We start from the raw sequence: 16,120 nt of genomic DNA, 5'->3' as shown, positions 1-16,120 counted from the left end.
CTTGAAGGTCTTGATTTTGGAGCAGAGGCTTATTTTTTAAGTGCCAACCTCCCAGTACATGGTGATGTAAAACTCACTGTGTCACTGTGATACTGGTATTCCTGCAGTTTTTAGTTCATGGCAGGCTTGAGCCTTGCCGGTCCCTGAACATCCTAACCAATCTCCTCCCAACTGACATTTACAGTTAAGGTCCTCTTTCAGACCTCGAAAAAAACCAACTCTACTCAATCATGATCAATAACTATACATTAATAGACCCTGACCTTGATAAGTTAAAAGACCCTGTAAAACATTTAGCACAAATTACTAAAGGATTTAAGTGAGTGTATGGATATATTTGAGCCTGTATGTTTACTTTTGAACCCGTGTGGATTACAGAAAATTCTGCCCACAATGAGTGTATTTAAACTTATGATCACAACTGTTGTTTTTCAGTAATTTCTCACTTCCCCATCTGCATCTGCAGATAAGTACTAATTTCCAGCAGTAGAACAATGCATGTGGGAGTAACTAAAAATAGAAAAAAGGCAACATACCAACCAATAACTGGCTTAAAGAAATATTTTTAAGGGATGAGTTTGCATATATTTTCTGATTATCCCAATAAATCTAACAGAAGATCTAAGGATAAATTTATCCTACTGTTAAATAAGTATTGTAGTGTAGCAAAACGCCTGGTAGGTCCTCTGTGTTATAGAGCTCCCCATACCATTGCATTGCACATGAACACCAGTAATTATTTTGACTTTTTATCACCTGCCTCTGCAAAGCAAGAAAGTACTTAGTGTTTTATTAAAAACCCAGAGTATTGGTGTCAAAATTTTCTGACTAAATGCACGTGTGTATCGTAGGCAGTAAGCAATGATGGCTCCTAGAATATCTAATATTACATTACTGCAAACCTGACCTAGTTTAGTTGTAGTAACAGAGCTTCAGAGGCCATTTTTGATTGACTGAATTAATGAAGCATCACCTTTTGATGATCTATGAGCAGACTGGGAGACAACACATTTGTGGTTAGGGTCAGGCAATGAAAGCAAGTAATAACAATTAGGAAAATATTGTGATTTTAAGATTAAAAAACAAATTGCTTCATAATTTACTGTCAGCTATCTAACCAGCCTGAATGTTACTATAAAAAGCTTTCTTCTAATTCTTGTGTTAATGCAAGTAGATTTTGCACTACAAGGCTTGATAATATTATCAAAAAATAAACATGTTAGTAGTTGTTGTTTATCATGAAACCTACATACATTAATACCATCCATCCATTTGGATCCTATCCCAGCTATCATAATTGTACACATGGCACAGGTTGGCAGTCTATCACAGGATTAACACATAGAAAACAGACAGTCATTCACTATGGCCAACTAACCTAACATGAATGTCTTTGGACTGTAAAAACTCCACACAGTCAGCCAGTGGATTCAAACCCAGGACCTTCTTGCTGTGAGGCAACAAATCTAACCACTGTGTCACTCTGCTGCCCTTGACGATAATACAATATAATGATAATATAATATTTAAAGCAAACTATACAAACACAGAGGGCAGTTAATGTTGGCATCAGTACATGGGGCAGAAAAGAGAGAAAGAAAAATATAACATCATTGTCCTTGAATGGTCTGTTTTTTAAATGATGTCATTCCCTGTCTGGTGGTGCTCATGTGTAAGCTGTAGCATACACAAAAACACACAAAATAACACATGAAAATCACATTGCAGTGTCCCTCCTCTCTTTCTTTCTCTGCCTCTCTCTGTGTCTCTCTTGTCATTCACATTAGTCTCCAGTTCACTGCCCCCCTCATCTCTCCACCTCTCACTTGCGTTCCCCCCACATGCTGTTTCTTTCTTTCTCTCATTCATACAGCATATACCCCTTCCCTTTATCTCGTTCTCCTCCTCCCTTTTCTCTCTCTCTCACTCTCTTTGGTGCCCCCCCCCCCTCCCCCTTTTGCTCTGTCGCTGTACACTTCCTGGCTTGGCACGATACCCTTGAAAACAGCTCCACAATCCTCTCTCCTTCCGAGAGGGATGCTCGGCAGCCTGTTCCCCCTGTCTCCTCTCTCTCCCCGTCTCTCCTTTTTTTCCAACTTAAATTCTCATTTTCTTCATCTGTAACACAGATGACATTTCCAAATCCCTCTTCTCTCCCTTGCACACACTCCTGTAGGCATGCTCACGTGTACAGACATCAAAGAGAGAATGTGTGTGTGTGTTTTTAACTGGCCAGAGGAAGCTGACATGCCAGCGTGGAGCGTAATCGCTGCTTCTTGACTGAGCGCGAGCCTGTGTGTGTGTGTGAGAGAGTTTATTTCGGTGTGTGTACGTGTGGAGGCTCAGCTGCTCTCATGTTCATCTGCCAACACAGCCTCTGCCGCTACCAACATGTTTCGACGCACAAAAAGGTAAACGCCAGCAATATGTCAACGTGCAGTCTTTGTGACCGGTGTGGTGCCCTGCTGTTGTTAGTATGTGTTGATTCATCGGAGGAGGTTGTTGTGTTTTTCCATGATGTGTCCGTTGTCCCTGCCAACTGTCATGCTGTCTCACAGTTGTCTCCCTGTCTCCATTTAGCTTCAGCAATATGGTGTGTGTACTTGTGTGTTTGTTTTTTGGCATACATATGTGTGCGTATAATGTGCTTCTGTGCACACAGCATGTTTTTATATGTGACAGGTATATGGCAGGAGGGTTTTTATAAATGCATCATTTGTTTGCTTATACACTCCTTATGTGTGCTCATCTCTATTTTACAATACAGTCCAGCATAAGACTTGTTATTTGTATTTTAGAGTTGCACATGCTTTAGATTATGGGTTGTTAGGTGGGCTCTGTCTGGCACACTCACTCTGGAAGGTATGTGTGTGCTTGTTTAGTAGCCTGCGTGTCAGAGATAGCTTTATGAAGTGAAAGCATTTCCAGTGTCCAGGGAGTGCTTGTGTAGCAGAGAGCCAGCAGTGGGCAGTACTAGAGTGCTGGCTGCCTGGCAAAGCTCGTGCCTTCCTCTTCACTTCTCTCCCTCTCCTCCACCTTCTCTCTTTCCTTTATTCTCTGTCCCCAGCATCCTCCATCTATCTTTTTTCATTGTGTCTTTTTTCCTCCCCCATTATCCCCTCCTCGCCGGTCTCCACTGTGATTAATTGTTCTCATCTCATGTCATCTCAGGGGCATTAGTCGGACTCTTCACTGTCCCTCTCCATGTGCTGTATGTGAACAGGAGTAAAGCCACCCCACTTACTGTATGTGGCTTAGAGAAAATGTGTTTATTTGGGAGACTGTATATGTCTGTTTGAATTCCCTGTATGATCTGAACTCGTGTCTATATTTACACAGATGACTGTAAAATAGCAATACAGATCCACCACAGTATGAATTTACATCAATATGAATCCAGTGATCCTGTGCTCGTTTTTGGCTTGTTTTTGTCTTGGCAATTAGTCATTCATGAAAGTTGTTATTGATTAATTTTCTGACCGTTCGAGTTTTTATGTTTGCTGGCACTGACCTGGCACTGTCTGCAGCACTAAATATGGAAAGCTGTCAAGTACTGTTGGCATCAGATGCCTGGTTAGATTCATAATCGTGTTTTCTTATTCTTTGCTAAGATGCAAACAAATAATTTGCCAGTTCTTAAGTTTAATTTCGACAGAGATCTTGCAGAAAACATGTTTATTAAACATAATTTTGCTTTAGGGTTTTTACAGTACTGTATTTTCAAATCCGATGCCAATATCCAGGAAAATGCTGAAAAGGGGGGAAAAAAACAAAAGGCATTTTTAAAAATAAGAGTTAGAACAATGATGTTCCGTGCAAATGTATTCAGCTCCAGCCCTGTTTGTCTGTTTGTCTCCTGTGCTTCTGGTGAGTTGGCACCACATTTTCATTAGTGATCACAAAGAGTTAAGGCAGACTGCCACTTTTTCTGTGTACTTGTTGGTGAACTTTTACCTGCTTCAGTCTGGGACAATCTCGTTATTGATTAGAATAAAATAATATTTTAGACTAAAATATAAAATGCTGTGTTTTGTAAAAGAAGGTTTTGGTTATGCTAATCAGTGTACGTGGATATGACATTGTCCAGAACAGTGTACTAACCACATTTGTTTTTAAAAAATGTATTTCATTCCTTCTTTGTAATGACCTGATCTATATTTTTCACTTTGTAAGACACGTATGACTTACCCTCTATTCTAGATCGAAACAACATCAACATCTGTCCATTTACAGTTCAGTTTTTGCCACTTTTGACCAGAGACAGGACGTCTAGGTTTCAGTGATGTTTGCTGGCTGAAACCTGGTGAACAGACTGTCTATTAACCTTACAGATGGTCAGGACTGATAATATTTGCTGCCTAGCCCCAACAGTGACATTATTTTATTATTAGCCATAGCCGCTAGCCGTTAGCCGCTACCTTAACCATAACTTAGCAGACTGCTAATGTGGGTCATTGCTACTAGTTAAACACATAACGTTAGTGTGTGCAACAGCCAGGTTAATATTTATGATAACTGTTTAAATGGGAGCTTTACTGACCTCTCGCCACAGTGTTGTTCTTTAAGACGTTTGTTGTGCTGCTGTTCTGGTGTTCAGCTGCTAGTGATGGGAGGGGCTGTGTGTCTGCCTGTCTACAGTGCTGCTGTTGTGTGATTGCACTGTTGGTATCAATCCTGTTACAAAAAGGAATATATGTATGTGCTACCTGTGATATTTACATCTTAAAAAAATAAAGCTTTATCACATTTTCATAATTTTAATAACAAAGGTATCATAAGTTCTGGTGACATCCCTGTTATGCATACTGATTTTGTAAAAGTGTTGAGACTCAATTATTGTATCAGCACGAGCACTGAAAAACATTCACCCGTCCCAGGTTCTGTGTTATAAATATCATCCCTGCTTCCTCTCTTAATCTGCGTTTTTTAATTATCTTCCTTTCTCTTTCTTTTGTGTGTGTGTTTGTGTGTGGGGTTTCTTGGCTGACTGTGGCAATTAAGAGAGATAATGCTTTGTGTCCACTCCAAACAGATTGAGCTAGAGGAAGACAGTAAAAGTGTGTGAGTAAGAAAGAGAACAGGAGGCACGAGACAGCAGCAGGAAGAAGGAGAGTGGGGTGGGAGGAAAGGCAGAGCCTGAAGCAGAGTCTCAGTGTACGTTTAAGTGCAGCCCCTGACAATAGAGTCTGAGTCCTTGTCTGCTTCATTCTGTCTTACTTGATTTCACCATCTAAAGGTAAACTCTGGAGGTTTGTTGCTCTGGATTTTGAGATCCTGAAAGAAAGGCAGGGAAACGAAAGGAGAATTAAAAGATTCAAACTGGATGACAAACAAGTGAAGGAAGTCTTAATGGCTTTCTTGCCAGAGACCTTACCTCTCTCTCACATACTGTATATATATATATAAATTCATTTTGGACATCATGCAGTGTACCAATGAACCCACTCATGATCAGGTCAACTCATGACGTTTCATCCCACTCACATGCAGGTGTTAATGTTTATTTTTCATTTGCAACGCAAAGGAAAGACTGTGACTCAGAAGGAGCGATCATTAGTATTTAGGTTTCCTGTTAGCTGAATCTTCCTCTTTACTAACTGGGCACCAAACTGCAGGCTTTATTACATGTTGCTACTCTAATCTAACTTCATTAAATATTGTAAATACTAGTTCCATTGTACCAATCTGATATGTGCAGATGTTGTTGTGGTCTCTGCAACAAGAAACTCTCAGCTTCAATAGAGCATACATTATGTTGATGGACCTGATACCCAGACATAAGTAGGTTCCACAATTATCTGCTTGAGCACATACTCAGTGGTGTTATGGCTTTTAGATGCTACAAAATAATGGTCCTTTTTCAGATATTTTTGTCAGCACAGTGTTCATGTATGAGGTTAAAAACAGGAACCTGCTTATCTGCACTTTGCAGCAGCAGATGCATAAAACCTGGGTCTGTCATTTGGTGTTTGAGCAGCTTTATTGCTCTGCTGTTTTTTATTGAAATAGCTGTGCAGAGAAAGGTAGTAAAGAAAATGTTCAGCATCGAACATGGATTCTCTTCTCCGTGCTGTATGCCTGTTGTTTGTACCGTGACAGCACCATCTGTTACTGGCTGGTGTTCAGGCTAGCCTGGACCAAAACACACAGACTGTTTTTGGTTCAACTCTGATATTGCGATGACATTATAACACAACTTATCATATAGACCCCTGAGCTGGATGACAGCCTGGCAAACCTGAACTGCATGATATCAAACCTGAATCTTCTGATAAGACATTTTTAGATAAAGATACATTTTCTTAAGTTCATCTTTATTATTCAGCACAAGGAAAGCTTTGAAATTAACTGAGCAGCTAGTGTCCGTTATTTTATTCAGTATAAATTTCTTACATGCAGAGTTATTGAAAACTCTTATTAGAGTTGACCAAGAACACTGAGCTCATTTTGATCTTGCAAACAGAAAATATTTGTGTCAAATTAGTTTAACACAAAACAAGTTGATGTCTATTTATCAGCAATTTACTGAGATTTCAGACACATATTAGAGTCGCTTTCTCCATGAGGTATGTGAAATAAGGTTTAAAGTGGATGATGTTTTCAGTAAATATGAATAGATATGGCGCACTAGTGCAAAAGTCTGTCTTATTTTGTCAGAGTGATATTGTTTTTGTGTTTGTTTATCATTTACATCCATAAAACATATGTTGCAATGCTTGTTACCACAGTCATATATCGTAACCTTAGTTAAATAATTAGTTAAATGTGTTAAAGGCAGTGTTGGTCAAGTTACTTGAAAAAAGTAATCAGTAACTAATTACTGATTACTTCCCCAAAAAGTAATCCCGTTACTTTACTGATTACTTATTTTCAAAAGTAATTAATTACTTAGTTACTTAGTTACTTTTTAAAAACACGATTTACAACCTGAAGAGGTGATAAAGCGATAGATCTTTCAGCCCAATTCTACTTTTTCTACATAATCCATCATACAAAATGTAATCAAATGGAAAAGTCTCTTTTTTTAACTTGTTTTATTAGTTTTAATCTTTTAACTTTATGCAACATTCTCTGACTTGAATAAATTAGTTTAACATTTAAACCTATTTTCTGCACATTCCAGCACATAAAATAAAATATTTTTTGTGTTTACACTCACTATTTCAAATAGATGCAAGTAAAACACAGCAGGAAATAAATAAAGTCAAAGACTCAGCGGTCCTGTTGCTCTATTTTCACCTGTAAAGCAGGACTGCGGTAGGCGGAGGTTTACCCTGGTGCAGGTGTGCCGCGGTCAGTTGAAGAATCCGCCGAGATTCTCTGTGAGTTTCCCATTATGTCGTTGCGCACTCGGTGCTTGCTTGGAAGTTTAGGGGTTTTTTTCGCTGTAAAAAGAAGTTTTCTTCCCACGCACGATGGACGCTAATGTTTTTGTCACTTTTTATGGAATCAAACTTAAAATAAGGTCAGTACTTCCACGCTTTAAACGCTGCACGCTCATACTCTCTCCTGCACTCCATATATGATCCATTGTTGATCTGCACACAGCTGTTGTCACTGCACTCGCTTACGTCACTGTCGTGAGACATTCTCGCAAAAAATCACGGTTTTAGTAACGCAGTAACGCAGCGTTACTACGGGAAAGTAACGGTAATCTAATTACCGTTTTTGCAATAGTAATCACTTACTTTACTCGTTACTTGAAAAAGTAATCAGATTACAGTAACGCGTGCCCATCTCTGGTTAAAGGTAACATGATCAGCCTGGATTTTCATATAAAATGTTACTTCTGTAACATTTTAAGCATCTTTTGATGACTGCAGCAGTACTTCACTTACGAACTTAACATAACGCCCTCATATTGTACCGAACAGTAGGACTAAGGCGATTGCTTGATTATTCAAATTTTGTCCTAATAATCATAAGATTGTGGGTGGGTTTTATGAATGTGAGAAAGAGAAGTTGTCTCTGCTCTTGACTCGCTTGTGATTACAAAAACTAAATATGTTTGGAAAGATGTGATTGCAGTATGCATGATTTGGTGTATTTATAAAAAAAACAAACAACAACTTAAAAGTAATAAAAATGTGAATTAATAGATTTTGACAATCAGCTTGTCACATGGCAGACATTCAATACAACATGGTTGAGACGACCTGTTGAAGTTTAAACTGAGCTTCAGAATCGGGGTGAAAGGTAGTTTAAGTGACTTTCAACATTGTATGATTGTTGTTGTCAGATGATCTGGTCTGAGTATTTCAGAAACTGCTGATCTACTGGGACTTTCCCACAGAAGCATCTCTAGAGTTTGCAGAAAGGGTCCAAAAAAGGAGATAATATCCAGTGACCTGCAGTTCTCGGGGTGAAAATGCCTTTTTGAGGCCAGAGGTCCATTCTGCCTTGTATTCATGCTGATGGCCACAGTATTTCTTGGTACACTGTGATGCACACTTAACTACAGACAGAGAACAGAGCACTTGATGATCTCTATATGCACAGTAATTTTGACAGTGGTTCAAACTTCGCGACTGTAGAAAGAAATGCAAACTGAGAACAGCTTTGTTTTTGTAAAGGCACATCTATACTTCCTAGCACTAAATCATCTTGTGGTAACAGCGTTGTCACATATCTGATAAGAAAATGTCAAAATGGTTTCATTTATAGTTGAGTCATTTTTCTGTCTTGGAACACTGAGTTAATCTCCCCACTGCTATCTCCAAGAGATGTTGTGCCTTTGCTTTCTTGTGAACTCACATGCATTACCCATAATCACGTGATTTCTAATGTGTGCTAGACATGAGACTCCCTACTAACGCAAACGAGTGCTGCTCACTCATGGAAGGGTTTTATTCTTTATGAGGTGGTGGCTACGGATCATTTGCTGTGAATGAGGTCACGAAGGGAACAAAGTGAAATGCCGTTGTTGCAGTGATTCAGAGCACTTCTCGGGTCTCCACATGCAGTCTCTGCAGACAGCTGACACAGCTATCAACGCAATGTGGAGAGAGTAATGCAGACAAACAGGAAACCAGCAAATGAAAGGCCTGATAGACACATGCAGAAAGAGCCAGATAGCTCTTCGCACTACCGCAACTTCCTGCTGCATCACTCTGCCTGAGGATACACTTCCACACCTTAACAGGACATCTGACAACACCTTCATCTATAGAGGGAATGATGTGACTGAAATAGATGTCTGGATTTTTATTGTACCCAGTACTTTATTTATTTATTTGTCATATTTATGAGCTCGGCCCTGACTGAGGCACTGCTTTGAGACCAGTGAATCTTTGAATGCTATGTTGTGTCATCATACTTTTTTCATAATACACAGAAAGCTGTGCTGTGCTGCTGCTTCTGTGATAATGTGAGCTGTCTTTTTTAAGTAGTTATAAAAATTAAGTTAAGAAATCTAATCCAACTTGAGTTTTCTCTTGATAGGAAAGAACCTTTCACGAAGGTTCACAAGGTTGTAACCACAATCAATTAGCAGTGTGCGCTGCAGCCTTTAAATTAGTCTTTTATTAGCTGTGATTGGTGTGACGTGTCCATGTTGATTTGATTAAACAGACACTTTGATACTTTTTAGCAAACAAACACGTGTGAACTTGGTGAGGCGTCCAGGTTTTGTTCCAAGAACCGGTGAAGATTTCGGTACAGCTTAATATACCGTCATTCCTCAACCAACCTTAATTTATGTTCTTTATGCTAAGCTAAGCTAATTACTGATCTTTGTGTATACTCAGTACACAACAAAACAAGACTTATAGGCATCTTTCAATTAACACCTAACAATGAATTAAAGCAGTCCAGAACAACTACAGCTAAAAGGAAATTAGTTCCATCCACAGTAACTTATTTTTGGCGTGTAGCTCTCTGCTGGCAACTCTCCATCGTTCCATGGAAAGCCAAAGGCAGAGCAGCAGCAAGACCCCAGCGCAGAGAGGGCATCCATGTTAACAGAAATGACACTGATTAAGTCAGACACATAAAGATGAAGAGGTGGGGTGGAGATCAGCTGATTTGGGTTGGGATTGAGATCAGGGGATCTGTAGATATTGCAGCTGAGCTATTAATCTGAAATCTGAACAGATTTCCCAAAAGATGTTTAACTTTAAAAAAAAATGCAACCTAGATACCAGGTTTACATGCATACCAGGTTGAATAACCCATCTGTAGAGTACTTGGCTGCTTCTAACCATGTTGTGATACGATCTCCTCTGTGACCTTTTTTGTATCACCTTTATTGCTGCAAACAGTAGGGAAATCAGTGGGATCAGGGTCAAATCTGTTTGTAATAATACAATGTATAACAGTGAAAAATTGGTAAAAATCAAAAGACCTCTGCTGTCTACATACCGTACATAGAAACATTAAACAGAATTTCACATCCAACAAGTCCAACAAGATCCTTTTACATTTCAAACCAAAATAGTGACATAGTTGCTGCAGGACAGTGATCTAACAAAAAAAAGCACAGGTGAAAGGCATGGTTTTATATAGTATACGACCATACACCAGAGTTAAGTCTCTTTTTGCAAAGAGACATGTCGCAGGGAAGTTGCACTTGTCAGCACAGACTCACTCAGATTGATTGCAGCATGTTTACAATCTGCCTGCATTTATCAATTAGACTTCAGTTATTTTCAAACCTTCACCAACTGATCTCAGAGTAATTGCAGTCAGTCTGTGCAATCGCCTTCCAATTGAAAGTGGTCATGCAAATGTTAAAGGTGCTGTACGCTCAATCTGTGGCCAGACATTCATGGGAACTACTTGCAATCATTTACAAAATGCTAAAAATTGAGTCATAAGCTTTTGTAGAGTTCACGATCCTTTCGTTATTCATTGTTAATGCACTCTGTCAGTCTCCTCTATCGGCTACCCACATGGTCAGTCACAAGTTCAACCAGTAAGTCAGTCTGAATGACAAGTTTTCAGCAGACCGGTCACCAAATTAAACAGTCAGCCTCACTGTCTGTTAGCCAACTTTCTTATACAATCAACAGCTGCATAAACAGCTAGGTTTAAAAAAAACACAGCAATGTATTAAGTAATGAATTGGCAGCAACTCCTAGTAACAAGTGAGCATTGTCCCTTTTTCATAAATTTCCAAAATAGTTTTTTGACATGCTGAAATTTTTCCTGTGACCTCTTTTATTCAATCCTCTTCTTCTATTTGTCATTTTTTAAATAGCCTTTTCTTTTCTGCCTTGTACAATGGTGAAGCTATGGGTGTTACTTTTTTGTCCGGCTTTGTCACGCTTTCCCCTCGGTTAGTCTCTCATGAGGAATAACACCAAAAGCCTCTATTTATGTCTCTCTGTGCTACATGGCATAGCAACAAGAAGGCCATGTGACTAACCCCTGCAGCAACTCCTGACATCCAGACAGTCCTGTTGTTGCTCTCCTGTTTTCTTCATCATCATTTATCTTTTCTGCTTTTGTCTTTTTTTTTTTTTTTGCATCACCTGTTTTATTTCATCTGCTGCCTGTCAGAATCACTCATTCATTCTCTCAGTCTCCATCTAGATGTCCAATGCTCAAAAAATCTGCCCACATGGCTTGATTTGGACACTTTCCCAAGTTTGGGATCGATCCAGGTCTCAGTGACCGTTTCACAATGTGCCTGTAAGAACAGAGGATGCACTAACAAGGACCAGTCTCTTAAAGGGGCAGCATTTTATAAGGTACAGCCCTTTTCCCACAGTTGTAAATATGCACTCTATTTTAAGAGGTCCTGGCAAGAGACAGAGAATGTCACCTGACAGGAAGTGAGACTGGATGGATCGATGGTGTACCCATCGAAAAGGTCTTGTGTCCTGTGTGCCCTGTGAGTCAGCACTTAGAGCAGAAGATGACACCACTGACTGATAGACAACACACACACACACGCACACACAGAGAGAGAGAGAGAGAGAGTTAATAATCAGCAAGGTAAAGCACATTAAGCATGCACAGGCGCTCGCTCACACCCATCTGATGGATGGTGAAATGGACGTAGGTAAAAACGTGTGTGTTTCCATTCCATGTGTGTGTGTGCGTGTGGGTGTTGTGTGTACGCCGGTGGACCATGACTGATTTTCTATTTGCATGCACATGTTAGCCTATGACAGGTAAACCCCTCATCATGCACTGTTAGGCTGTTCATTCAGAATCTGCTGTCCTTTAATTGATTGTATTTAATACGGAGCTGCTGGGTTTGTATCAGTGACCATTTGTTGTAATTAGTGTGCTCAGCTGTCTGACTATAATGTGGTCAGACAGCTGAAATCTTTTATGATATCAATGAGAAAAGAAACCTAAGTGTTTCATATCTCAAACTAGTACAGTGCTGTCGAAAAGTCATGAGTCACCCTTGAGTTGTTAATGTGTTGCTAGCAAAATGGGACAAAGTTGGAGCGTTTTATTGAAATGTACAAAATAACCCCAAAACAGAGTTTGTACCATTTTAATGAGCTTGAAAGTCAGTGTTTGATAACCTCAGAGGCTGAACCTCTTAGGCAAACTTTCTTGTAATTTCTTTAGTTTTCAGGAATAATTCTTCTAGATTTTCGAAATACATTCAAAGCTCTTTTTGAATCCCATCAATTCTGACAAGATCCCCAACATCACATCCCTAAACCATGACAGAGGCTCCAGTGTGCTATAGACAGTCACTGTTGTGTTTAATTTGGGATACCTGAGGCTTTTCTCCTCATTTCCCTTTCTTAAGAATCGCTTCTTCACAGCCACATTTGCATCACTTCCTGTGTTTCCTGAGGTTTCGTGGTTTTCACGGTTGTTCCAATACCGTTATGTTCTCAGCTCCCAGTTCTTACTTTAAGGCATACTACATTATCACATGAAGATCTGGATTTTAATTAACCCAAATTTGCCTTCGGGGTGAAGCTTACAATATACGTCACATCTGTGCTGATTTAAAAACAGGTTGTTTATCCTTCCAGAGAGAGACTATATCAGCCCCAGCATTGCGTTAAATATCCCAGATTTAATCCCCCACATCCATGTGTTATTGTTTGCATCATTTTTATTTTCAGTTTATTGAATTTTTGGTCGGTGTTATGGGGACTGACCCTGTGTTTTTCTCCATGGTGTGTTTGTGTGTAAGATACTAATGGCCCTATGCCAGCCAGATGCCTGTAGGGGGATAATTGCTCGTCAAAGCTTCTGCACGAGTCATTACCACAGATTTAACCTTTGACCCCCTCGCAGTGAGCTGACCAGAGCATCATAACCACTTACAGCACTGGGTTTCATCACTGGGAGATTGGGACACAGGCAGGGGTTGTTGGCTGTCTACATGTATATTTGTGGTATGTGGTATTTAACTTCTGTATAATCACATTGTTGAGTTAAGTTTCCCTTAAGTGGCTTATTACCATGTTCTTGTTAGTTAGAAGTACTTGACGGGGACGTGAATGAAGCAGAAGCTTGTCATTGCTGAGGATGTTTGATAGTTTCTGCTACAAACCTGGATGCCGTGTGCTATGTCTCCAGCGTATTGCATATAAATTGCACCTCAGGGCTCCGTTTGTTGACTGTTTAATCTGCACTCAGCATTAATCTCATGTTAAAATTGCTCTTTGTCACTGATTAATATTAACAGCAGATTTTGTAGGAAAATCAGCTAATATTACAAGATGATTGCCTGTATATAAAAGATGGAAGTAGCACAGTGACACTACACGTTATGAATTCTTGAGCTTGGCTTGCTTCCCATGTTTTGATGATGTGGCTAGCTAGCAGTGGCTCTGACTGTAATCAAAGAGTACAGCACGCTCACATTGTAGCTTCTGTAACTTCTCACTCCAGAGGGAACCACACCCTATTTCTTACTCTTTTTAACTTCTGTTTTACTCTAAAGGAAACCATCATTTACAAAACCAATGGAACTTTGTATTAACAAAGACTTCACACTTGTGATCAAGACCATAAAGTCAGTAGTAAAAGTTGGCACCGATGTTATAAACGAAGTAAGAATTGCGATCACTTCGATCGTTTCTTCTACATAGTCAAACTTATTTTTGCAAGCAGAGGAGTCACCCCCTGCTGGCCAGTGGAATCAAGAACATCTCTTATTTAGAAAGTGAATGCTCTGAGATGGTGTACCCTTCCTATGATACCCATATGATAGCTGGGATACATGCCAGCTCCCCAGCCTTAATTTGTTGAGCAGTTAAGAAAAGCCTTAACATTTAACAAGTATGTCCACCTCTTCTTCATGCTCGAGATGTTTCTTTAGACTATACCTAGAAGCAAAAAAACAACAAAAACATGTATGTGCTATGCTTTGACAGAGATGACAATGTCACGCAGACACACTTTACTTCTACCTCCCATATTAAAAGTAGTGTCACACTCGCAGCTTTCTCGTCAGCTCTGGTCGCCGTCCACAGAGGCCCACACAATGGCAGCATGCACCGCTGACCCCAGTGAATTACACGCCGCCTGATTGACACTAACCTCCCGCCTCGCCACTAGCCCTCTGTCACACACAGATTGAGTCTGCATGATGGATTACACAATGGATTATGATGGATTAAAAAACTGGCATTCATGAGAAAAACACACAAATGCTCATTGGCTCTGTTGTGTGAGCAGACTCTGGTTCTCAGTACTGAGGTTCACTGCCGGGTGAAATCTTTTTCCACATTTTTTTGTAGGTTAGAGCTGATTCAGTCTCGTACTCACCTTAATTATTTAATTTAATACAAGCTGTCTCTTTTCTTGCTGCGCGCTCTGGTTAAAACCAAACAGTTGTAGATGACGCCGTTTGCTTCTCATGAGTGTAACTCTAAATCTGTTGCTCTGTTGCTATGGTAACATTGTACATCCCCCCCCCCCAGTTTCTCTTCGTCTTTCTTCTGTATGGATCGAGAGAATTTTCTCTTGATTGGCCTAATCTGATCTGAAGTGGTTTGAATATTTTAAAAGGAAAGAGTCTTGTTTTTAGTGACGCTTCAGCCTCTTATGTTTAAAATTCATGCATCCATGAGACGGATGACTGAATGAGCCCAAATATCACCGTCAGCCTGAAAACAGAGAAGCTGGCAGATGATGTATTGCAGGACTGTTTGGCTGTAAACTGACAAACTGTAAACTGTTTGTATTTGACTACTAAACTAGAGGCAGATTTATGATCCAAAGACGGCAGTGTACAGCGTATTAACTGCGTCTACGTTTCTCCCACACATACACACAGAGACACACAAACACACACACATACTAACATCTTCTTAACCAGACTGAAAGAAGATGAGCTCAGGCTGCACGGCTATAACCGTGACGGAGTGACTTAAAGTCACATTACCAAGTCACATTACCACACACACCAGCTTTCCCAGTTCTCTTATCTCCTTTGCTTTCCCAGTGAAGTGTATCCACGGCGTGTTAGTCAGAAGCCCCAACAGCCGCCTATAGCGCCTATATTCCTCACTGACTGCTACTAATTATCAGGAAGGGATATAGGGTGAACATGATTGGATTTTACAGTTAATGAGCTTTCTTAAATGATCTTATTGGTACTAACTTAGAGAAGGGACAATGGTGTAAATACACAGTTTTTATAGAGTGTGCATACCCATAAAACAGAGCAACTATAGCTACATTAGTGAGCCTTTTTGTACCGATTCACTCCCCACGATGTCACACATAATAACTGGGGCTGCAGCTAATAGGAATTGATTGGTGAATTTATAATTTGACTTTAAAATATCAAGTGAACCACATGAAGTTTTATCAAAGTAACAGTCCAAGATACAAACATATTCATTCTAACACATATAGACAATAAGAGACAGAAATGTGCGCCAGATACAGCAATCAGCAAACTGTAATGTTTTTGGTTCATCAGCTAATTATCCACGAGGACTGATTTTTTTTCTGTGTTTTGACTGTTTCAGTTTTAATACTGTTTCATGTCTTACCTCATCACATTCCCATTTCCTCTTAAAATTGTAGTTTTAGTAAAAAAGGAACCACAGATATACCTGTTCAAACACACATTAGGGCAGATAAATAATCAGCCAATCACATGGCTTTGTTGATGCCAGAGGTTAAAGGAGAATTGCCGAAATGCTTTGAGCTGATAAAAAGACAGCTCTTACTCAAATAACCA

At 39.7% G+C, this 16,120-nt stretch overlaps 1 protein-coding gene across 4 annotated transcripts in view; it reads left to right on the top strand.

Moving 5' to 3' along the window:
• The window catches only part of mast1a (microtubule associated serine/threonine kinase 1a), an 81,773-nt gene that overhangs the window by 22,968 nt on the left and 42,685 nt on the right, over positions 1-16,120 (top strand). Inside the window, exon 1 of one of the 4 annotated variants that reach the window (XM_082536755.1) lies at positions 2,133-2,411. The exons of 2 other annotated variants lie outside the window; for them this stretch is intronic. In XM_082536755.1, the coding sequence (XP_082392881.1) occupies positions 2,392-2,411 (20 nt within the window). In that variant the 5' untranslated portion in view covers positions 2,133-2,391. Of the gene's footprint in view, positions 1-2,132; positions 2,412-7,174; positions 7,466-16,120 lie in introns of those variants that run through there. One more of the 4 variants, XM_082536753.1, reaches the window with a different exon arrangement.

This window comes from Aulonocara stuartgranti (assembly GCF_965226115.1).
Source record: "Aulonocara stuartgranti genome assembly, chromosome: 6".
Lineage (NCBI taxonomy): Eukaryota > Metazoa > Chordata > Actinopteri > Cichliformes > Cichlidae > Aulonocara > Aulonocara stuartgranti.
Note: the sequence above shows the minus strand (reverse complement) of the source record. Positions and strands in the feature narration are given on the sequence as shown.